At 40.2% G+C, this 25145-nt stretch overlaps 2 protein-coding genes across 4 annotated transcripts; both read left to right on the forward strand.

Moving 5' to 3' along the window:
* Positions 1-1347: 1347 nt before the first annotated feature.
* On the forward strand, positions 1348-6008 carry LOC106098979 (E3 ubiquitin-protein ligase TRIM21). Of its 2 annotated transcripts, XR_003216340.1 has the most exons (3): positions 1348-1487; positions 2892-5419; positions 5658-6008. XR_003216340.1 is itself a non-coding variant. In XM_025902914.1 (2 exons), exon 2 carries the CDS (start codon positions 2901-2903, stop codon positions 4572-4574), a length of 1674 nt encoding a protein of 557 aa, XP_025758699.1. In that variant the 5' UTR covers positions 1348-1487; positions 2892-2900; the 3' UTR covers positions 4575-6008. The 2 variants fall into 2 exon arrangements, 1 of the variants encoding a protein (XP_025758699.1); XM_025902914.1 differs by having other exon boundaries at positions 2892-6008.
* Positions 6009-11544: 5536 nt separating this feature from the next.
* LOC112843821 (E3 ubiquitin-protein ligase TRIM21-like) lies at positions 11545-25075 on the forward strand. Of its 2 annotated transcripts, none has more exons than XR_003216341.1 (2): positions 11545-11644; positions 24633-25075. XR_003216341.1 is itself a non-coding variant. In XM_025902915.1 (2 exons), exon 2 carries the CDS (start codon positions 13807-13809, stop codon positions 15463-15465), a length of 1659 nt encoding a protein of 552 aa, XP_025758700.1. In that variant the 5' UTR covers positions 11545-11644; positions 13798-13806; the 3' UTR covers positions 15466-15998. The 2 variants fall into 2 exon arrangements, 1 of the variants encoding a protein (XP_025758700.1); XM_025902915.1 differs by lacking the exon at positions 24633-25075 and adding an exon at positions 13798-15998.
* Positions 25076-25145: the final 70 nt, after the last annotated feature.

Consider the following 25145-nt stretch of genomic DNA (forward strand, 5'->3'; position numbering starts at 1 on the left):
CAGCGTTGCGTTGAAGGAGGATTTATTATGACACGTTTGATTGGATCTCCTGAGTCTGAAGAGGAAATCATGAGACTGCACTCACAGTAGTACATAAAAAAAATACTGTAACAGCTTCAGAGTGTACATGACCACAGTGGTTCACTGATTTTAACACTAATGCATGAATAAGGATCAGAGTATATCCAGGATCTCTTCTTCTTATGTGGTTTTTCCATCCCCCAAGGCTCAGATTTATCCATCAGGAAATCCTGTAATAGTCCAAAACAAAGATTTATAACTAACATTTAGTTTCTACAGTCACTTTATCCAGCGAGCTGTAACTTATCTACACAGCACATATCTGTCACTGGTAGCTTCATCCTAACAATGATACCAGCAGTATGTTTATGCTGCTGTCTCGCTTGATTCACAGCATAACAACATACAGAACATACAACAGAGCAACATCACAGGGCAGGACTCACTGCGTCATTAGTTCAAACCAAACATCTGGAGTCACAACTGCATGATTTTCTTCTACTTTGGTTCTAATCAGACTCGGTCCGTCTGCCTCTTTGATGTTTCAGCGTCTGAGACCTTTTCTTTTCTCTTCACTGCTTCTTCCTGTTTCCTCCTGCGCTCCACCTGTGTGGGCGTGGTCTTCGGAGCGTCTTTTCTTTTCACGGCAATGAAGACGTAGCTTTTTTCTCAATTTCTTAAAAGATGCAATAATAGTTGACTGAACACGAACTATGATCACGTCCACCGAGACGCATCCATGCACTGCTGAGTAATGATGGGTCGGTCGTGAACGATACGGCTCTTAGAGTCGACTCTTTGACGTGAACGACGAGAGTCGTGTCTTTATTGGGAGTCGTGGGGGTTTTATTCTTTCTCTCACCCTCTCTCTCGCACTTTTTTTTCGCTTCACTCCGCACGCGAGCCTTGAGCTTGCGCTGAGCAGAGGGGGAGGGGCGGTAGTTACACTCTCAGTAGGACAGTAACAGAGCGGGAAAATAATTATGGATGATTACTATACCTAATGTGACGATGTTGTCTCTTGTTGTTGTCCTTGGCTCTCTTTCTCTCTCTGCTTTGTCTCTAGCGGCCACCGTATATATTTATATATAAACATATATAAATAAAACCACGGTTTTTTTTACATTAGTAAGTCCTTTTGTGAATAATTTTATATTGTTGTTGATAATAAATTCATTAAAGCAACAAAACAACCTGAAGAGACGGTTCGGAGTCGAAAGACTCGACTCTTTTTAGTGAGTCGAGCCGAAAGATCCGGTTCTCTAAAAAGAGCCGGAAATCCCATCACTACTGCTGAGCCACCGCCTCTCAGAGGCGGAGCAACATGTGAAAGACAGGGCTTCAGCGTCAGAGTCCAGAAGTGAAACTCACCGTGAGAACAGCAAAGCTTGTTTCTCTTCACAGGAGCGTCAAACTGAGCTCATCCAGCCTTTTTGAGCAGCACAGCAGAGCTTCTTCCAACACTGGTGAGTACAGATGATCACGATCACACTGTTTTAAAGTCCACATGTTCAGCCTCCTCTTTGTAACCTGCAAATACGGTGCGGTTCACCTGTTGGTTGGGGGTATTTCCACACACGTCTCTACATTTCTCTCCTCTGATAAATTCTTTTTATAAAAATATGCAAATTCACCCTATTCTGATTTTTAGCGCAGTGCAAACAAATGATAAACTTTCACTTTCAGCAGTCCTGATCTGCAACAGCAGAGATGACGCTGCTTGCATCTGCTGTTGCAGATCAGATGTGGGGACGATCCGGAGCTGTGGAAGCAAATTTATGTCAACACTCACGCGAGAAAAACATAATCACTAGCAAATAATTACATGTCAACGGTGTTTTAGATTTAATGATGTTTCAGATTAACTAGTGTTGGTCAAACGGGATGTGTCGCAGATTCGCTTTTCCGGAGCCGCTACAGACAAAGCAGGAAATAAACAGTGAAAAGCATGTCAGTGACAGTTAGTTCAAACACAGTCTGTCATTGTTGTTGCTCTTGACCAAAAAAATATTTAAAATGTTCTCGAGTTTATCTGGTGATAATCCCGTGCACGAGGCGACTGTGAAAACTGGAAACAAAACCACACCGATGCTGTTCAGAATACCACGAAAGTTAACAAGAATCTTGTTGTTTTTCTTATCAGTTTTACCATATTTTATTACTCCCATGTGATTTCCTCGTTGTTGCCTGTCTGCACTGAAATGGAGTCCAGTCCACTAATGCCACATGTGTCCAAGTGCCATAGCCTACAACCAGATTAACTTGTGACACATCTGCACCTGGCTCTATCAACACATTGAGTAGAAGCTGAGTGGCTGCACTCACACCTGAAGCATTTAAATCGACCCACAAACATCATGTTCAAAGATGGATGGTTAAGACTAAAATCAGTCATTAAGCAAGCAACAACAACAAGGATCATTTATTTCTGTTTATTTAAAATGTGTAACATCTGTAATTGCCTTCTGCACAAGGGAAGTCCACGTGGTTCCACTTTCCACAGCAGGTCCATTCAATCATTCCATTAAGAGGAGCAACGAATGAAAAACTTCATAACGAGGATCTGGAAAGGAAGTGTGCATCAGGACATGGCAATTATAATTTAGCCAAAACACCTTTACCCATGAAATATAATTATTTGCTTGTATTCATTTTTTTCCTCACATGCAAGATGAGGCTAACTAATAATAAAAAAGGATTAATTAAAAAAGTTACCATTTTAAAAAAGGCTTTACAGCCTAATGTCATTTGGGAAAAATGGTCATAAACTGTGTTTAGAGCTGTCTGAACTTTGACCTCAGTATTTGAAACTTAACATGAACATCCACCAGTGGAATTAATAAACTCAGTTTCTTTTCTTTCTCACTCAGAGTGCAGACATGTCTGCTGCCAGCTGTCTTCTATCTGAAGATCAGTTTCTGTGCTCCATCTGTCTGGATGTCTTCACTGATCCAGTCTCCACACCATGTGGACACAACTTCTGCAAAAACTGCATCAGCCAACACTGGGATATCAGCTACAGGTGTCAGTGTCCCATGTGTAAAAAGGTGTTCAGGATGAGACCTGAGCTGCACATCAACACTTTCATCTCTGAGATGGTTTCTCAGTTCAGACGTGAAGCTCAGCAGAAAGTCAGCAGCAGCAGCTCAAAGCAACAAGCTGCCAAACCAGGAGAAGTTCCCTGTGACATCTGCACTGGAACCAAACTGAAGGCCCTGAAGTCCTGCCTGGTGTGTCTGGCCTCCTACTGTCACACTCACCTGGAGCCTCATCTGACAGCTTCACGTCTGAAAAGACATCAGCTGATCGATCCTGAGGAGAACCTGGAAGCCAGGATGTGTATGAAGCACAATAAACCTCTGGAGCTGTTCTGTAAGACCGATCAGACATGTGTCTGCATGCTCTGCTGTGTTTTTGACCACAAGACTCATGAGTTTGTTCCTCTAAGAGAAGAATATGAAGGAAAGAAGGCAGAACTGGGGAAGACTGAGACTGAAATTAAACAGATGATCACGAAGAGACGACTGAAGATTCAGGAGATAAAAAAGTCAGTGAAGAAGAGTAAAGATGCTGCAGACAGAGAGAAAGCAGAAGGTGTTCAGGTCTTCACTGCTCTGAAGGAGTCTGTTGACAGACACCTGAATGAATTCATAAAGGAGATTGAAGACAAACAGGAAGCAACAGAGAAACAGGCTGAAGGTTTCATCAAAGATCTGGAACAGGAAATCTCTGAGCTGATGAAGAGAAGCTCTGAGGTGGAGCAGCTCTCACGCTCTAAAGATCACCTCCACCTCCTCCAAAGCTTCTCATCCCTGAAAGCTGCTCTAACTACCAAACACTGGACAGAGGTCAGTATCCATCCACCATCATATGAGGGCACTGTGGTGAGAGCTGTGGATCAGCTGAAAGAGACACTGGGTGAAGAGTTTGAAGAATTGTTTGAGGCTGAGCTGAAGAGGGTCCAGCAGTATGCAGTGGATGTGACTCTTGATCCTGATACAGCACATCCTGAACTCATTGTGTCTGACGATGGAAAACAAGTACAACGTAGTGACAATAGGAAGGAATGTCCACACAACCCAAAGAGATTTTCGAAGTTTGTTTGTGTTTTAGGAAAGCAGAGTTTCTCTTCAGGCAGATTTTACTTTGAGGTTCAGGTTAAAGACAAGACCAAATGGATATTAGGAGTGGTCAGAGAGTCAGTGAACAGGAAGGAAGCCATCACACCGAGTCCTGAGAAAGGTTACTGGACTGTAGCGGAACATAAAAACATTTGTGTAGCTCTTGATAAACCTCAAGTCCATCTGTCTCTTCAGTCTGTTCCTGAGAAGGTGGGGGTGTTTGTGGATTATGAGGAGGGTCTGGTCTCCTTCCATGATGTAGATCATGCAACTCTTGTCTACTCCTTTACTGGCTGCTCCTTTATGGAAAAACTCTGTCCACTCTTCTATCCCGGTGTTAATGATGATGGTAAAAACTCTTCACCTCTGACCATCTGTCCTGTGATGATGGGTGACTGCATCAGTGATGATGATGAGGATGATGATAACTGATCATCAGTCATTCAGTCTGATCTTTTTTCATGAAGAGATTGCATCAATTAAAGATCAATCGCAACATTAAACTAACACAGAGAAGTCCTAAAAACAGAACTGAGCAACTCAAACCTGCTGATGAAAACCATGACATTCAGTCAGAACCGGCAGGTCAAGTTAGCACGCTGAACTTTAATTGGTTTGTTTGTTTTACTGTTTTCAACCTTATAACAGTATAACAAGTCTGAGGAGTTTCAGTTTGAAAAAGACCTTTCCTTAATTTTCTTCCAGCGTTTTAAGGCACAGATGTTGTTAAATATCAAAAACAGGATTCAGAAACTGTTCTGCTGTTTTAACATGTGCAGCATACTTGTACATAAAAAAATATAATAATCTGAACTTTTGTTATCTCCTTTCATGTTTTTTGATGATAATCAGCTGCTGAACTCTAGTCTTCTTCCCTGTATTGTGGCAGCAGCATGTGAGGTGAACAGTTTGGGAACAGGTTCGTGTCTCTGTTCTCATGAAGAAAATGATCCATTTGAGGAAATTTCATTCTGAGAATGCCGAAACTCTCCTTTTCTCTTCTTTCAGTCTTTACAGGCGCAGACATTCAAACATATACTGTTCACAAGTATGAGTACAAATGTTAATATTTAATTATTTTCAGGCCCACAGTCAAACAGATTCATGTCTTTGTTCTCCTCGTCAAACTCCAAATCATCATTAATGAAGCAGATTTAAACGTTACATTTAAATGGGAAAAAAACTAGCTTCTAACTGTGAGTTCAGGTTTTATCAGGTGGCACCAACACATCAGTCTGAAACACACTGACACGTTTATGATTTGTTCCTATAAATCTGTGTTTCTTATTTGTCTGTGAAGGTTCTCAGTCATCCAGGTCATCGTAGTCAAAGGAGTTTGCAAAGAAAAGCGTCTGGACTTGTTTAAGTTGCTTGAAGACGTTTCACCTCTCATCCGAGAAGCTTCTTCAGTTCTAAGGTCAAATGGCCAAGAGTCCCAGATTTAAACCCAGTGGGAGTATCCCCCCAAAGAGGGACAAAGGACCCCCTGGTGATCCTCTAATCACATGCGCCAAGGTATTTCTTATTGATGCTCAGATCAGACAAGCCCTACAGGACAGCTTTCTGTATTTCATCCAATATTTCAATAAAATTGATCTCTGTTCCTTTTAGAGTGCTAATGTTTGGAAAGTTTGAGATATTTCCTAATGTTGATGAACAGTTTGAGTCTTGAAGACATAAAACTATTGTAGTTATAAACTGTAATGAATGTTTAATGGCAGCAGAATCAGATGTGTAAAAACTAAGATGTACTGTTCATCTGAAGATATCTCAGGCTGTTCTTCATCTGTTTTGTGACATGATCATTAAATAACTTTCTACTGTCTGCTCTGTTTCAAGGAAGATAAATAAAGACTTGTCTTTCACTTTGGGCTCCTGGTTTCAGCTTTTTAAAATCTTGGTTGTGGCTGTGGGATGGTGATGCTACTTTCCAGAAATCTGATTAGTGAGTTGGTCTGGTTTCTGCTCTGGAGCAGGTTCGGTCCACCACATAGGGATTAAATGTGAACTTAGGGTAAATGGAGAAAATTCCCGCACTTCTGATATGTTTTTACAATACTTTTTTATTTACTCCAGTTGTGATTTATTGTCAAGAAGTGTCAGTAAACTAGTGAATGTACTACCCAATTAAAAAAAATTAATTCAAGTCCAGTTTAGTTGACTGTCTTCATTAGAATAAATGTGTATTGAGTCTCAGTCACTGAATAAGGTGACTCCCTTTAACGTAAAAGCTTAATAAAGTTTAAAATGCAGAAGGAAGCCCGGTGTCGGCGTGCTGATGCCGCTCCCGATCCTTTTTTTCTGACCTGGTGAAAAACCAAAACGAACGACTCGAGACAGACTTCTTCAATTCAATCAACTTCTTTATTTCAACCCCTGCGCAGGAGGGAATCAGCTCAGCATAAAGCCTCTTGCAGATTCGAAGGGCAGTCCTTCGAACTGTTACATTTATATTATTCCAAAGTTCCTTATTTACCTCCCACCTTTCCTGTTATTCTGATATCACGTTCGCCTATACGTCATACACAGTTTTGATCAAAACAACTTCTTCCTCATCTATCGTCTTCTACCTTTCCTTTTAAGGTCTTGCATCTTTAACCCCTTTCTTAAATGCATGTCTTAATTGTTTATGTGTGTGTGTGATGTACATGTCTCTATCTGCGCAGTGTGTGTGTGTGCGGGTCATGTCAAGTGTCATGAGTGTGCGCTTTGTAGGTGTTAAGTGTGTTGCGCCGGGGGTTTACGCTCTCCTCCTTAGTTCTGCTTTTCTAGTCTATACTTAAACTACGGTGTTAGACTGCTCTTAACGCTGCCCTTTTGCCCCCCGTTTACTGTAACTTCTGTACTATTTCTTAGTATCTTGCCTATGCATCTTTTTCCTGTGATGTTGCTTCAACTATTCTTGCTCCTAAGGTCACACAGGGGCCTGCTTAAAAGTATAATGTTTAAACAGTATAATGCTGAAAAGTATAATGCTAAAAAGCTACATAATGCTATATAATTCCACACCGGCCTTCTCAGTTTTCAGACATTAGTCATCATTGATTCAATGAAGAACAATGAATTAGTTGCTGTAATTCTTCTCTGCTATTGCTGTTAACTCTTGTTTCTCACTGAAGTTCTGACTGTAAAATATAATGAGTGAAACAGCGTCTCTCTAAATGCCATGTGGTGAAATAATAGATATTAATAATAATAATAATAATAATAATAACAATAATAATAATAAGTGGTGAAATGCAGTATTGTCTGAGAGTCTGAGTTTGTCTTAAAGATGTTTCAGCTGCTTTTAAATACTGTCAGAGATGTTCTGACACCCCGAAAGACGAAAACCAAACTAAGAACTCTGTGAATCTGTAAATCTCTCTAAATTATTTCCACATGATGGGATTCACTTTCCCCTCCTTTCAGGTTTTATTCCAGCTGTTAAAACACATTTAACATTAACAATAATCAATGAAGGAGATCCTGTGTCATCAGTTCAAACCAAACATCTGGAGTCACAGCTGCATGACCTTCTTCTGCTTTGCTTCTAATCAGGCTGATGGTCCATCTGCTTCTTTGATGTTTCAGCATCTGAGTCTCTTCCTTGTTGCTTCTTTTTCCTCCTTTTCTCGTCCTGAGTGGGTGTGGTATTGAGAGCGTCCTCCAGGTGGCGCTACGCGTCCTCTTGTCTGCGCAGCTTCTCTTTCACGATGCTCTGGAAAAGATTTTAGACCATGAAGATGTTAAGTTTTTCCTTTTTTCAATAAAATAAAAGAGATGTTGGTAGAACACCAGCACAGATCAGATTTACTGAGGTACAATCACCATAAAAATGCACTTTTTATCTATGGTAACACTTTATAAACTCTGATTAAGGGTTTAATTCCTCTGGAACATGTTTTTTTTTTTTTAACTGAATTTACAATTTAATTATAATGACCTCAAAGTAGTTAGTGTTAGAAACACTGCTTATAAAATGTATTATACCACCTGTCATGAAAAAACGAAAACACAAACTTATATTGGTTTTAGTTTTAAGAACAAACTGAATTCATGTCTTTATTCTCAAATTTGAGTGCAGTGGACTTCGGAAGTCAGAAATTATTCAAATATGACATCAAACCACCAAAACTCATTTTTCTGTTCAAGAATTCACATAAACAACTGAAATTTGGCATCTTGATCACAAAATAATAATGTGCTTTACTAGTTGTTTTCTGCCTTTATGTAAAACAGTACGTTTGAAAATTAATGGATAATAATAGTAATTATATGTATTTTATTATTAAAAATATAATTGTGATGAAAAAGCTTGCACATGTGGAATCACATAAATATTAAAATAATGTTGCTAATCTGTTAGTTCAGGGCAGTTGTGGCATAAACAATACACTAAAAAGTAGGTTTAATAACTGGTTAATTTTTACAATAATTTTTTACAAAAAAGGAGACTCAGATTATACTGTAAGTCATTTTAAGTAGAGCATAGTTTTCAGGTATTTTAGTGGAAAAAATGAAAAGAAGACAGTTATTGTCTTTCATTGGATCAAAATTCTTTGAGAGTCAAAGTTTTAATACACTTACAAGATTTATTTGAAAAACTTTTAAAAACTGTCTTTTTTTAAAAAAGGTAGCCACATCAGAGAGAGAAGGACCAGATAATCTTCCTCCTCAGTTTTTCCTCCTCAGTTATCATCCATGATTTTGGGAAAGAAAACGTTTGATTTGCTCCGTCATTTTAAGATCACCTGGTTCTATGTCTGTAACGTTTTCTAGTTCTTGTTTCTTCTTCGGACTATGAAAGGGAGAAAAAGTTTTTTCTGTTACATAAGAGGGAAACTACTGTAACGTTCATGATGGATACCAATATGACGCATAAAAAAAATTATATTATATTATTCACTACTTACAAATGTAGTAAATATTATACAGAATATTATACAGAATAACAAATAGTAAGTATTAAACTATACAGTTATTATACTGATGATAATACAATTATTATCATTATTTTTAGTGTACCACTAAGTATTTGCTGGTAAAAAGAATTACATCATAATTTCAGATCAGATACATGGAATTTCCATTTGACTCCAGAGAAACTGAGCCCTTTGTCATTGGCCGTATTATAAAGTGCTACCTCAGCCACGGCTGTCACACCCTCTGGCGTACTCTGCATTGTGTCCATGTGTATGAGGACTGGGCTGGGAGCTGCTGCTGTCTTTGAATACTTGCACTGTTAAAAGACCCTCTCAGAGATGACCAGTGCCCCGTAAAAGCTCACGCAGCATCAAAATTGTAAATATATCACAAGAGATTTATATATATATCTGAGGTGCTTCTGAGCTACCACAGGGACATGACTTCATTAAACCTCTTTAGCAGTTTTTAAAGGCTCTGACTTTTTAAATAAAGCCTGAAATGTCTCCATCATTGAATCCTGTTACTGCACATCTAGCAGTAACATATGGTCAACATAAGCTATGCAGGTAGCGCTGCTTCTCTGTGAGGATGCTCTGTGTGCGTTTGTACTTCTTACATTTGAGGCAGTAGTGACACAAACATGTGAAAAGTTATGTCTGTAAGTGGGCAGAAGGGATGTTATGTGTAGTTTTATACATCTGTACGCAGAGAACGCTTTTTGAAAGAGACAATTATCAGATTTGTGAAGATGAACTTAATAAATTGTGTGTAACTGATCAGTATTTATTCAGGTTTGGATGTACACATTTGTAAACGTAGTTTTACGTGCACTCAAATTGCTTTGGATTTATGTGTGGATTTAAGCATGCGTTTGTGAGTTACAAACAAATCACTGCACTCATTTGTAAATCTTAGTTTACACTCATACATATTTGTAACACTTTTGAGGCAAATTTTGCTTCTTAAAAAATAACCCCAGATTTAGTATTTATAAAGTCTGACTCACTTCGAGCTCTCCAACATTTCATGTAAAGAAAATAAAATTTCCCTTGAGGTTAAAAAACAAACAAACAAACAAACAAAACCCTGCTCAATATAACTGAACTAACAAAGAAACACATAAAATCAGATCTGTAGGGAGAGGCAGAAACTCACCTGCGTAAGAAAACATCTGAATGTTTCCTGGCTGACAATCACATTAAAAGTCTCTGCTTAGCCACCAGCTCTCACCTGCTGACAGAGGCGGAACAAAACCTGAAAAACCAGAACTTCAGGATCAGAATTCAAAAAGTGAAACTGAAAGAACTTTAAAATCTGTTTCTCTTCAAACAAGAATCAAACTGAGCTCATCCAGCCGTTCTCAACAGCACGTCCAAGTGTTCAGTTGTTGGGGATTTTTTTAATGACATATATACCTGTACACACTGGACATATACTCACATATACAATATAATCATATATACTCGTAACCATTATATATATACCTACACTGGAGTGGTTTTTTTTAATAGAATCACTGTGATAAGCAGCTAACCTACATGTTCAAAATCACAAGACCCACAAATATTATCCACAATTATATTAATGAAGTTTGTGCCCCTGTTGTATGAGCAGATGTTGATCAATACTGTTTGAAATGTAATAATTACGATCAATAAGTAACCTTTGATTGTGTTATGACCAACGGTGACAAGTCCAAACATATAGGGTTAATTCAGCTTGGCACAGCTAAGTGTCCACCTGGGACTCTTTCGCTCTCTTTTCATTTTCATTTCCTGTCTGTCATTTTATGTGTCCCTGCTGTGTGTGCTTAAAGTTCTCTACACCCTGGGGTTACCTTTGCTTTGCTTTGGTTCGCTTTGCTTGCTTTCTATGTGTTGTTTTATTGTAAATGTACTGGTTTGCTGTTCATATGACACTGTAATAAACTCTGTTCCAAGAATTCTACTCTTTTCCAGGGGACCTTTTTGAGTGATTTAATTTTAATTGAATCTGAAAAGCTGGACCTCCACAGCGTTGGTGGGATAAGGTTATCATATTGACTTCAGAGTTTGCGACCCCACACAGTCTTATCTCTTCATGACTTAGATCACTTCTACATCAACACTGAATTACAGACTAGGAGTAAAAACAAACAAACATAAAGGCAAACCACAATCTGCTGCTTTGACAACTGTGGCTCTTCTAATTTACAAAAAAAAATAAGAATTAAGATTAAATAAAATAATAAGATTTTCTTATTTTTTCTGGAGCTTTGATTGGGAGAAAAGAGAAAAAACATCTTCTGTTCTTTGGCTGTTGAACCCTTTAAGAAATGATGCAGTGCATGCTAAATGTTGGCCTGAAGTTCTGAATCTCTTATTCTAACGTTTGCATTAAAATAAAACTCCAACTGTTTCTGAGAAGGAATCCAACCCGACAACAAAGAAGCAGAACAAAAGTCTGGATGGACGGCATTCCAGCATTTATCAGATGAAACTATTTGTTTCACAGCTGATTCAGTGGGCAAAAAAATCAGTCTGTCCTCAAAGGAACCTTAAACTGAGCTCATCCAGCCTTTTTCAACAGCACAGCAGAGCTTCTATCCAACACTGGTGAGTACATATCATCACAATCACTCTGTTTTAAGTTTAAACTCTCTCTGTGTCAGGAAACATGACTGCAACGCTGCTGAAGCTGGTGTGTTTTCCTATCACCACTCTCCCCCACTGGGCACACTCTCTGCTATTTCATCCGAGTTACTCCAGAATTCCTCTTTTCTAACTGACATCCAACCTGTGGGGCATTCACACTGACAACATTCAATATCACTCCTTTGATTTCTAGTTTCAAACTCATGATGCCGTCTAACACAGATGGCTGGTATTGTCATCAAACTAGGAGTAAATAATCTGTGAAGCAGGGTTCAGAGCACACTGAAATGTGAACTTCGGGCTCACAAGGACTACTTTCACATACATTGACCTCATTATAAGTATGAATTTGATAGAAAGCACTTAAACAGAAAGAGCATAGAAAAAATACTTGTATGAATGGGGGAATGAGGCAAGTTGTGTAGTGCTTTGATTACTACACGAGTACTATCTGGTTGTTAAGTGATGACGTGATTATCTCAGTTGTTCTCCTGATTGAAGTTTGGTCTGTTTACAGCATCCTGCAATGCAGTTGCATTTGTCCCTAACCACTGGGAACCCTTGCGTTAACTTTTATTGAGTCGAAAAAAGTTAGCGTTCATCCTTCATCTTCATGTGTTTACATTATGCTTGTCACGGTCAGTGGGAGCTGACTGAATGTAGAGTGAATAGTGGGACCCAACTGCAGACACGGAAGGAGACGTAACTTAGGTTAAACACAAGGCGAGCCATTTATTGAGGCTGAAAAACATGAAACAGAAAACAAGGCACAACCAGGGGAAAACTAAACTGAAACCTAGACTGGGAGAAACTATGGTTAACTATGAAACAGTGACATGAACATGAGTCTGAACAAGTGTATGTGAGAAACTATGAGGAGGTAACAAGAACAAGAAACATGAAACCTGAGTTGAGTCATGAAAGACTTAATCCTGACATGACGTGGTGGGAGGTAACACAGACGACCAGACAAAGACTGAACGAAAACACATAAGACTGGACTAAATACACAGAGGAGGTGATCAGGGGAAGTGGGAACACATAGGGCAGTGTTTCCCAACCTTTTGGAGCCACGGCACATATTTCACATTAGAAAAATCACAGGGCACACCACCAAACAAAAATGTCACAAAAAGGCTATTGATAATTTTTCCCCACGCACCAGATATAGTGGAATTGGCTCAGTTTGTCCCCAGTATACCGTTTTTTGCTTTCTTCTGACCACTACTCATACTAGGGCCTTCATCTGGATTGGAATTTTCTCCAGGACCCAGGTCACATTGACTACTTTTTCTTTTTAAATATTTATCTATTGCTATTACACGCTGTGTTGTCTGACTCACAGAAAGACTATTATGTAATTTCTTCTTCGTCTTCTTCTGTTTCACTGGCAGTTGGCAGGTCATTTAATTAGAGCAGGTAGTTGTACTACCCTCTAGTGGAGAATGTAATTGTTCTGCCAGTTACTCATGCCGGTCGCTTAGAGTACTAATCAGGTGGAACCAGATAATCTTCCAAGACACAGCTGATCATTTCTCACAGCACACCACGTCGCAGTGGTTGGAAAACACTGACAAAGGGAAACAGCCCTAACCCTTTTCATTTATGTCGGAAGTGATAGCAGAGCTGTATGTTTTAATTTTTCAGAAATCCCTCAGTCAGAATATGGTATATTATATTTAGGTGTAAGCTAGCGAGCAAACTCTCTGCTGACTTCGAAGTCCATTAAACTTCATAAATTCTGTTTTCATGGATGCCTGGATGTTAAACTTAGTTGTTACACCTGGTAGAGCAGCCACACTGATAACTTTATTAAAGATGAAAGAATTTAGACAGTTCATAGCTCTCAGTGATGTCGCAGTGTTCTTTTCACTTTGGGACCTGAAGTGGAGTTTGAACCCGGAAACGGCTAATGACATCAGACTTAAGACCGGATATATAGAAGTATAAAAATGGGTACATTTACAATTATTTGAAACTCTGGTCATTTTTAGCGTGAAAATCCACCACTGGAAAGGGAGATATGTGACAGAAGAGAAAGAAAAGCAAAATAGGTCCATTTTAAATGTGACTGCGATTTAAAATAAAATCATTTTCTTTTCTTCCTCACTCAGAGTGCAGACATGTCTATTGCCAGGTGTCTTCTATCTGACGATCATTTTCAGTGCTCCATCTGCCTGGATGTCTTCAATGATCCAGTCTCCACACCATGTGGACACAACTTCTGCAAAAACTGCATCGGTCAACACTGGGATATCAGTGACAGGTGTCAGTGTCCCATGTGTAAAAAGGTATTTGAAGTCAGACCTGAGCTGCACATCAACACTTTCATCTCTGACATGGTTTCTCAGTTCAGACGTGAAGCTCAGCAGAAAGTCAGCAGCAGCAGTTCAGAGCAACAAGCTGCCAAACCAGGAGAAGTTCCCTGTGACATCTGCACTGGAACCAAACTGAAGGCCTTGAAGTCCTGCCTGGTGTGTCTGGCCTCCTACTGTCAGACTCACCTGGAGCCTCACCTGACAGCTTCATGTCTGAAAAGACATCAGCTGATCGATCCTGAGGAGAACCTGGAAGGAAGGATATGTGTGAAGCATGATAAACCTCTGGCACTGTTCTGTAAGACCGATCAGACATGTGTCTGCATGCTCTGCTGTGTTTTTGACCACAAGACTCATGAGTTTGTTCCTCTGAGAGAAGAATATGAAGGAAAGAAGGCAGAACTGGGGAAGACTGAAGGTGAAATTCAACAGATGATCACGAAGAGACGACTGAAGATTCAGGAGATCAAAAAGTCAGTGAAGAAGAGTAAAGATGCTGCAGACAGAAAGAAAGCAGAAGGTGTTCAGGTCTTCACTGCTCTGAAGGAGTCTGTTGACAGACGCCTGAATGAGCTCATAAAGGAGATTGAAGACAAACAGGAAACAACAGAGAAACAGGCTGAAGGTTTCATCAAAGATCTGGAACAGGAAATCTCTGAGCTGACGAAGAGAAGCTCTGAGGTGGAGCAGCTCTCACGCTCTAAAGATCACCTCCACCTCCTCCAAAGATTCTCATCCCTGAAAGCTGCTCCAACCACCAAGGACTGGATAGAGGTCAGTATCCATCCACCATCACATGAGGGGACTGTGGTGAGAGCTGTGGATCAGCTGAAGGCAACACTCAGTAAAGACATGAAGAAGCTGTTTGAGGCTGAGCTGAAGAGGGTCCAGCAGTATGCAGTGGATGTGACTCTTGATCCTGATACAGCACATCCTAAACTCCTCCTGTCTGATGATGGAAAACAAGTACACTGTGGTGAAGAGGAGAATGATCTTCCAGACAACCCAGAGAGATTTTCTGAATTTCCCATTGTTTTAGGAAAGCAGAGTTTATCTTCAGGCAGATTTTACTTTGAGGTTCAGGTTAACGACAAGACCAAATTGATGTTAGGAGTGGTCAGAGAGTCAGTCAACAGGAAAGAAAAATTCACAGTTGAATCGAATAACACGAAAGGTTACTGGATTGTAGGAGTATATGAAAATAATTATATAGCTCTTGAGGATCTTCCAGTCTGTCTTTCCCTTCAGTCTGATCCTGAGAAGGTGGGGGTGTTTGTGGATTATGAGGAAGGTCTGGTCTCCTTTCATGATGTAGATGATGCAGCTCTTATCTACTCCTTTACTGGCTGCTCCTTCACTGAGAAACTCTACCCATTCTTCAGTCCCTGGAATGTTGATGATGATGGTAAAAACTCTGCACCTCTGATCATCTGTCCTGTGATGATGGGTGATGGTGACAGGTGATGACAATGACCATGATAAGTGATCATCTGTTCTGCCATTCTTGATCTTTTTCCATGGGGAAATTGGATCAATTACAGATAAATCTCAACCATTTCAATCAAAACAGAGAAGATGTCCTAAAAACAGAACTGACCAAACTGCACATGTTGGTCGAGACCAGGAAATGTGGCTAGAAGCTGCAGAACAAGCCAGTTATCTGACCCTAGGTTTAATTTTTTTTGTTAGGCTGTTTTCAACTTGAGAAAAATAATCCATTTGAGGAAATCCAGCATGAGGAGGAAGACACTCTTCTTTCTTTCAGTGTTTAAAGGCACAGAAATTAAAGCATATACATTGTATAGATATGAGTACAAATGTTAATATTTAATTATTTTAATTCACCTGGTGTTAAATACCAAAAAAAGGATTCAGAAACTGGTGTTCTGATTCAATGTGTATAACATGTTTGTTCAGAATGAAATTATTAAAAATTTGAACTTTTATCATCTCCTTTGATCGTTTCTTTGATGTTCATTGTAGTAGCAATTTCTTGGGTTGTTATCTTATGTATGCTGCTAGGGGTCACCTTTTGTGTTTTTTGTGGTATGGTGAGAATTTAAGGTAGACGCACGTAATTAACGCCAGGTGTTGTTGATCAGGTGGAAGCAAACAGTTTGTGACCGCTGCGTGGCTTGGAATAAAGATTTTAAAGGACAAGACAATTGGAGTTATTGGACTGTAGCAAGTTTAATAAGTTCATTCATACCAATGACATCGCATCACCCCGCCAATGAACACCTCAGTGGCTTCAAGCCTTTTCAATTCACAAAGTCACAAACTGGCTTTTCTTTGGGAAAAGGTTTGTGCAAACTGCACCGCAAAACTGTTCATGGTTCATTGATGTGTTTGTTACCAGATGATGAAAAAGAAAACCATGAAACATGGTTTAAAGCAAAAACAATGCCTTATGATGAGTTTGGTAATGTGGTGAGAGAGTAGTTATCTGGTTGCGAACATTTGCATTTAAAGGGTAATAATGGTGTTGATGATGGAGTTAACCCAGAGGACAGTGTTTCAAATGTTGTTGGTAAATCTTCCATCACCAAAGGCTCAACTAGTAGTAAAGTAAGCACAACTTCTTCTGCAAGAATAAAAGCAAAAGCAGAAAAAGCTGTGTTACTTACTCACATAGCAGTCCTAAAGTAGGAACAAAAGCTAAGGAGGAAACGTGAACACCTCGAACTTGAAGCTTTGCCTTCTGCCTATTCTGCAAATTTAGCCGTTCTCCAAGCGTCTGAAGTTCAAAGTACATCTAACATATCATCCAATGCTATGAATTCATATTATGAAAGGCAAATCAGAAAAACAGCAGCTGCAGCTTCAGTCAAGCCCGGTACACCAGTCAAAGAAGATAAACCTGCAATAGAAATATTACAGACTAAAAGCAGCATATCTGCAATGATCCTACATTACGGAGAAATAGAAAGTGAGCCTCTTTATTTAGAAAAGCATTTGATTAATTTCCTCTTATGCTGTTTTTATAGTTTTATTGTTTTACATTGTTTTATTTACTGTTATATTGTTTCTATATTCCCATTTCCTGTGTTGTAAAGCACTTTGTGATTTTTATCTGTGAAAAGCGCTATATAAATAAATTTTACTTTTTTTTTTACTTACTCTACAAGCACAAACAGGCAGCACAATACAATTTCACAATTTAGATCCTCCACCATGCAGGTCAATTCTTACAGTGGGAGTGTTACGTGCCAAGAAATGTGGCTTTGCTTTTGTGTTCTTTTGATCTTTCAGGTGTCAAGCCTCCACCTATTGGCCAGTTCAAAGTTGGTTGGCATGTGTCTATTGGCTGGTCTGGGCACAGTTGGTCAATCACTCTCCGGGGATCACTACAAATGAGCAGCTCCCTGGGCAGCTGGTGGGTGCTGGCTTCTGGTTCATGACAAACAATTGTGTGAAGGCTTGTGTGTAGTTTGAGAGTGTGTGGTGGGAGGGTGGATTGGTAAGCTGGGGTACAATATACACTGGCTGCAGAGTTTTAACTGTTAGACACACTACCCACATGGCAAAATTGGTATGGCCTGGACCTGGCCCACACAATGTGCTTACACATGGCCCACATACCACAAAAAATGACAGCCCTTTGGTGGCCCAGATCTTTTTTGCCAGAGATGGCCCACACATGGGCCAGCACAAGGCCAGTTGCAGACACACTGGTGGTCCTGTGCTGGCCCAGAACAGTTTCAGCTCTGGCCCCAGATGTCAGCCTAATGCAGGGTTGGGCAACTCCAGGCCTCGAGGGCCGGTGTCCTGCAGGTTTTAGATCTCACCCTGGGTCAACACACTTGAAGCACATGATCAGTTCGTTACCAGGCCTCTGGAGAACTTCAAGACATGTTGAGGAGGTAATTTAGCCATTTGAATCAGCTGTGATGGATCAAGGACACATCTAAAACCTGCAGGACACCGGCCCTTGAGGCCTGGAATTGCCCATCCCTGGCCTAATGTGTACCTTAATCAAGCCATGTAATAGCAACTTGTGCCAGAACATAATAGTGCAAAAGCAACATGATGAAACTCGTATCAGACAGTGAACACACTAATTCTTATGTAGCGCTTTTCTAGCGGATTACTCAAAGTGCTCTATACAACATGCTACATTCACCCAATCTCTCTAAACTGAGCATTTCCTAACCACATTCATACACATTCACACTTTTCACATGCAGAGATCGAACCACTAACCTTCCGATCAGTAGGTGACCTGCTCCACCTCTTGAGGTGCAGTCACCCGGTGGTAAACATGAGTAAACCCTCACTAGGTTTTGGATAAAGTGTACACTAACAAACCTGTCAAACCTGCATTTGAAATGTTGGCTACCATAGCAGTATAGTATTGCAACATGGCATTTGGGTCTTCTAACTAAATTAGGAAAATAGGAACATAAATAGTGCCATTATTGCCAAACCTGGCCCACATCTAGTTAACATACACCCTGCCATGACACCAGTCAGTCAAAAGTGCCAGCTTGATGCCAGATCTGGGTCAGACCTGTTTTCTATGAGCGTGGGCCACATAACCTAAAAGACAAATGAGCCAGATATGGCATGCCATCACATAGACAGTGCCATCTACGCCGCGCCTGGCCCATATCTGGATGACATATGGCTTATCATGCCAGAAGTCAGCTAGCAGTGCCGGCTTGATACCAGATCCGGGCCAGACTTGCTTGCTATGTGGGTAGGTTATGCAGTTGATGCCACTTTTGTATGTTTTTACTGACCTTTTGTCGAGCAGCTAGGTAGGCCTTTCATTTTGCATTTTTGACGCTATCGACCTCTTTTTGTTTTATTCATTTCTTTGATTTGACTCAACTGCCCTGTCCTCCTCCCCCACTTTTTTCTTTTGTTACGTTTAACTATCATGGCAAACAACCAGCAAATCCTGCCTAATTCTTAACTTTCCTGTTGTCCTCCTCCTTCATTGATTGTGGTTGTCCGGTGTTGCTGTCTCCTTCCTCCCTTTGCGGTGGTGGTGGTGGTGGGAGGGGGGGTGTAACACAAGTGGGGGCTCGTTCGGGATCGTTTTTTATGCCATGGACAACCTAAATTGATGAATTGTGTTGTTAGTTTAAGGTGCCTTTGTTTTATAGCTGCCATTGAAGATGAGTTTTGACCTGCTTGATTGCTGCTTGTTGTTTTGTTGTTGAAAAGATTGAATTGTGTCGCAAAGACGACTTGTTAAGTATTGCTGCTCATTATAAACTTTTGGTACCAAAATACGGAGGATATTAAGCAGGCTTTGTTGGAGGGGTTAATAGAGTTGGGTATCTTAATTGGCCCTGCTATGACTGAGGTCCCTTCTCAGGACCCCTTAGCTCCCCCTGGAGCCTCTGCTTATCTATTTTCTCCAGAGAGAACTGAAGAGCAAGCTCTACTTGCTACACCTCCGGATGCCCAAGTTAAGTCAGATGCGGCTCCCCAAACTCTGCCTCGCTTTAAGCCTCCAGAATCCCAGACATCTAACAGTGCAAAGCTTAAGGTTCGCTTACTACGTTTACAGTTGGAGGCACAGGAGAAGGATAAGGTGCGTAAAGCAGATTATGCAACCCTGGTTCAGCATCAGCGTTCATCATCATTACCATCCAGGAAAATACCTGTATTTGATGGTAATCCTCTTCAGTACATCTCTTTCATCGCTTTAAGCCTCCAGAATCCCAGACATCTAACAGTGCAAAGCTTAAGGTTCGCTTACTACATTTACAGTTGGAGGCACAGGAGAAGGATAAGGTGCGTAAAGCAGATTATGATCTCCGGTTGGAGATCCATAGGCTTGAGATAGAAGCTGAAAAAGAAATGAGGTTAAAGCAGCTTGAAGTAGAAGCACCAAAGATATCCTCAGGGCAGAAAACACAAGCCACTAAAGAAACTTCAAAAATCTCCCCGGAAAGTTTTGATGTTAGCAAAACTATTGCTCTAGTACCTACCTTTCGTACGTGCCTATGAAATGGTACCTTTCGTGAGTCTGAGATAGATTCATATTTCAATGCTTTTGAAAAGGTGGCTACTGCTCTGAACTGGCCAAAAGACATGTGGCCTATTTTACTTCAGTGTAAATTAGTGGGCAAAGCTCAGGAGGTAGTAGCTTCACTTTCACTAGAGCAGAGCATGAAATATGAAGTGTTGAAGGAAACAATTGTACGTGCCTATGAACTGGTACCTGAGGCCTACAGGCAAAAATTTAGGAACCACAAGAAGTCCAGCAGTCAAACATATGTTGAGTTTGCACATGAAAAAGGGGCTAAGTGGTGTGCTGCTAACGGAGTTGGTGATGATTGTGAGTTTCTGCGTGAGCTAATGCTACTGGAGGATTTTGAAAATTCGTTACCTGAGAGAGTCAAATGTTCTTAAATCAACAGAAGGTGACGTCAATGTCAAAAGCAGCTGTGTTGGCCAATGAGTTTGTATTAACACATAAGAATGTTTTTACCCCTATTTCTCATCCAGTTAGACCCACAGCTTTGTGCTCTGCATGGCTGATACAGTCTGAGGATATTTGTACCATTTTACAAAGACAAAATGAAATAACTGCAACCCTGGTTCAGCATCAGCGTTCATCATCATTACCATCCAGGAAAATACCTGTATTTGATGGTAATCCTCTTCAGTACATCTCTTTCATCAGTGCGTTTGAACAAGGAGTGGAAGAAAAGGCCAACTTGAGGGACTGCTTGTATTATTTGGAGCAGTTTACAACAGGACAGCCGAGAGAGCTAGTACGCAGTTGCCAACATATGGCTGCTGAACAAGGCTAAATATAAGCAAAGCAACTGCTCAAAGAACACTTTGGAAATGAACATAAAGTCACAACTGCTTACATTGAAAAGGCATTATCCTGGCCTGCCACTAAAAATGAAAATGTGAAATTGCAAGCATATTCTCTGTTCTTAGATGGGAGTGGTAATGTCATGAAAACATTGCAATATATGCAGGAACTGGACATGGCAATGAACATGAAAATCATTTTATGCAAATTGCCATACAAAATGAGAGAGAGAGATGCACAGCCTCTGCATATGATATACTGGAAACTTCTAAAAAAAGAGCTCGGTTTCAAGCTTTGGTTGCATTTATTGAAAGGCAAGTAAAAAATCTTTCAGGTCCTTCATTTGGGGACATTCAGAATGTAACATCAGTGATGAAATATGATGAAATATACCATAGAAATATGGTATCTAATCAGATTCTTACTCTGGATGGCATTACCTTGGCCTCCAGTAACACTGTGAGGAACCTTGGAGCCTTCGGTTTTCAGGCCCCTCTTCTGTGGAACCAGCTTCCAGTTTGGATTCGGGAGACAGACACTATCTCTACTTTTAAGATTAGGCTTAAAATTTTCCTTTTTGCTAAAGCATATAGTTAGGGCTGGACCAGGTGACCCTGAATCCTCCCTTAGTTATGCTGCAATAGACGTAGGCTGCCGGGGATTCCCATGATGCATTAAGTTTTTCCTTTCCAGTCACCTTTCTCACTCACTATGTGTTAATAGACCTCTCTGCACTGAATCATACTTGTTATTAATCTCTGTCTCTCTTCCACAGCATGTCTTTATCCTGTTTTCCTTCTCTCACCCCAACCGGTCGCAGCAGATGGCCGCCCCTCCCTGAGCCTAGCTGTGTCCAAATTCATGGGCTGCATCCTCCTGAGGACCCGGCCTTCGCGGTCTACGTGGGCCGGGTCCTCAGAAGGTCGGGTAGGCCGGAAGTAAACGGCTGTGAAATTGGACGGTCTAGCCTTCTGATTAACGTCACCGCTGTTTCGGTGGAGTTTAATAAACTCGGCCGTCTGCTCCTTGCTATTTAAAATATAACAGGACACTGGCGTAAATTCTCGACCGTCTCATACTTCTGTTTAATCAGTTTTCTGTTTGACGTTTATTCAGTGGTGTAAAAACCAAGGAGGAACCCACCCGAGGGATTAATAAAGTTATATTTTATCTAATCTAATCTAATAACTTTAATCTCAGCCAAACCGATTTACTCACGAACAAATAAAACACTGAAAAAAGCCAAACAATAACATTTTTAGGTTGTCTAAGTGACTTATATATTACGTTTAACCCGAGTAGCGAAAGTCGGAGGTGATCTGAAAATGATGTGCCGGGAGTTGTGCCGTTCTTGGCGGCTTCAGTGACCCTCGAGCTATCGGCTAGCTATCGAGCTGGTGGGTAACAGACGTCTCCGAAAACGTCGAAGCACTTTTGCAAATATGGGATATCTTGATAAACCGAGCAGATATTTCAAGTTTACACACCCACATTCTCGCCTGAAAATATGTTAAAAGTTTATTTTGTGACCCAGAAGGATTAATAACAGTAATTTTAAAACTTAGTAGCGGTCGCCATTGCCGGAAACTCCAGTTTGGCTGGGCCGCGCTATGAATTCTGGGATATGGTGGGCCACGAAGGACACACCCGACCCATCCTTCAAATTCGGGGAAAAAGGACGACGCATTTGTCAGCTGCATTTGGAGGAGTCACAGCCTTCGGCGCGTTGCTGTGACATAATCGGTCTACAAATGCGTCCTCAGGAGGATGCAGCCCATGAATTTGGACACAGCTATAGTGACAGAAAGGGGCCACAAGATGGCGCCATTTTCACGTTGTAGATACCGCCTGTTGGCTGTTTGGTTTACGTTCACACCACTCCATGAGTATTGTTCTACTGCATGTGCAATCATCAGATTTAATCTCTCATATGATTAGCAAATAGCAAGCAGCTTTCATTATCTGAAATGTTGCTGCATGAAAAAATAAAGAAATTATTCTAGCATTTTATTGTTAAATACCTAATGATTAGTTCCATAAAAATTTACAACTTTTGATCATAATATAGGATGCTTTTTCTTTTTACTTTATCCAGTGATCTAGTTTTTAACATGCTCTAGTTATATTGTAACTATTAATTAACTGATACATATTATTTTCCCTTACAGATCCATTGTATTGCTTCATCTAATATACATGAGGACATTGAAAGATGTGAAAAGAATTGCTCCACTTAATTAATCAATCTCTTTATTAGTATTAATTATTATGATTATTACTATTTAATTAAGACACTAATCCGCAAGGGTGGTAGAATCACTGGTCAGAATTTGGAAGTGTTTGAGTCAGTGACAGACAGGAGGTCACTGAACAAACTGCTCTCCATTATGGACAACCCAGCACACCCTGGTCCACACTTCTGAGGCAGCAGAGCTCCTTCTCACTCTCTGACTGATTCATCCTCGCTGCCATAGAGAAGACTGCACTATGTCATAGTATAAGCAGGGGCGGATGTAGAAATTTTTTTTGAGGGTTTATGAGGGTGGCATAGAAATCAAATGGGTTGGCAGTTCAAAGACATTTTTTACACATAGGTGCTACATTCTGTAATATGCATTATATATATCGTTAAAATACATCAAATGCAGTACGTATACACTTGTTTCATATAAATATACTCTATAAATTTCTTATTTTCTTTAGCCCGCATAATTAAACATTTCAGTTACATAAAACATGCAAACTCTGATTTTATGTACTGTATAGCCTATATAATAAGTATGTAGTCCAATAAGTATAAAATCCAGAAAGCTACACAACATAGGGAGGGTGGGGGGGGTTCATTTACAAACACAAGTCTATTTTCACTTACTGTTTTTCTTAGAAACAATCAATGCTTACATGCTTAAATTTACACAAAATGCCAGAAATCTGCACTGTCATGAACACATTTTTCACCAACATCTCAAAAACTATTAAAGATTAAAGGTGAGTGGATGGAATGGCCGCTATATTAAACAGTTTAAAGGTAATGTTTGAAAAGCACATTTCAACTCAGAGTGTAATGAAAGAAACAAAACCTTAAATAAACACTGCATTCTTGATGGATTTTAACTGACTTAGTGCAAGCAATCGTTGCCAGTACGATTGTTTATTATGTTATTATGTACTCTATGTGTTAATGTGTTGCATCATCTGTTATAGGTTTCCCGTTCATTTTCAGTTGTGTTAAATACATAAATAAAAAATACAGTGAAACAATAAAACTGGGGTTTCTGACAGTATTCGTCTTTGCTGAAGCTCCACATAACTGCACTGGACCACACCCACACATACAGATGTCACATTGCATATGGACAAAAATCAAGCCATGCAGTCACAGCTAAACCTCAATCTCCTCTGCATCTCATTGTTAATGTGTATAGTGAAAATAAAATTCAATTCAATTCAATTCAATTCCATTTTATTTATATAGCGCCAAATCACAACAAAAGTCGCCTCAAGGCGCTTCAGAGAAAAACCCAACAATCATATGACCCCCTATGAGCAAGCACTTTGGCGACAGTGTGAAGGAAAAACTCCCTTTTAACAGGAAGAAACCTCCAGCAGAACCAGGCTCAGGGAGGGGCGGCCATCTGCTGCGACCGGTTGGGGTGAGAGAAGGAAGACAGGATAAAGACATGCATTCAAAGCTCTTCTTTGGATGTTGGCTGCCTTTCGGCATATTCACTAACGTTGAGGTCCAGGCTGTGGGGAGGCCAATACACAACTGATAGCGTTCCATAATGTGTTTTTCTACCTGAAGATGGTGGTGTTGTAAATGCTATTTATTGTTTGATTACATTAGCACAATGGTGATAGGAAGGCCCCAACCCCGCCTTCCTAATGTGGGAGCCAACCAATAGGACCACTCCCTCCATGTCTGTGACCAGTGAGACCACAATCATCACCATCTAACAAGGTACCAGTGATATGAGACACATATGTTGCTTTTCACTTGCACAATCATACTGGGTCACAGGTTGAACAGATATCCACAGGTGGTATAGGCAGGAAACTAAGGCTACGTTCACACTGCAGGTCTTAATGCTGAATTCCGATTTTTTGATCAAATGCAATTTTTTTGTCTGCATGTTCACACTACAAGTAAAATGCAACAGCAAATGCGCTCTAGTGTGAACCCTCAAAGCGGCCCGCATGCGCAAAAGAAGACATCACACACAACGCGCTCTGTTTAGACCCAGAGCAAACAACATTGTTTGACTGATGGCCCTTAATATAAAGACTTGGGACTTTACCTTTCCCAATTTTTGCTTTATTTTGTTATTTACATAATAATGTAAATAACAAAATAATGATC

The sequence above is a fragment of the Oreochromis niloticus genome, linkage group LG23, assembly GCF_001858045.2.
Source record: "Oreochromis niloticus isolate F11D_XX linkage group LG23, O_niloticus_UMD_NMBU, whole genome shotgun sequence".
Taxonomy (NCBI): domain Eukaryota; kingdom Metazoa; phylum Chordata; class Actinopteri; order Cichliformes; family Cichlidae; genus Oreochromis; species Oreochromis niloticus.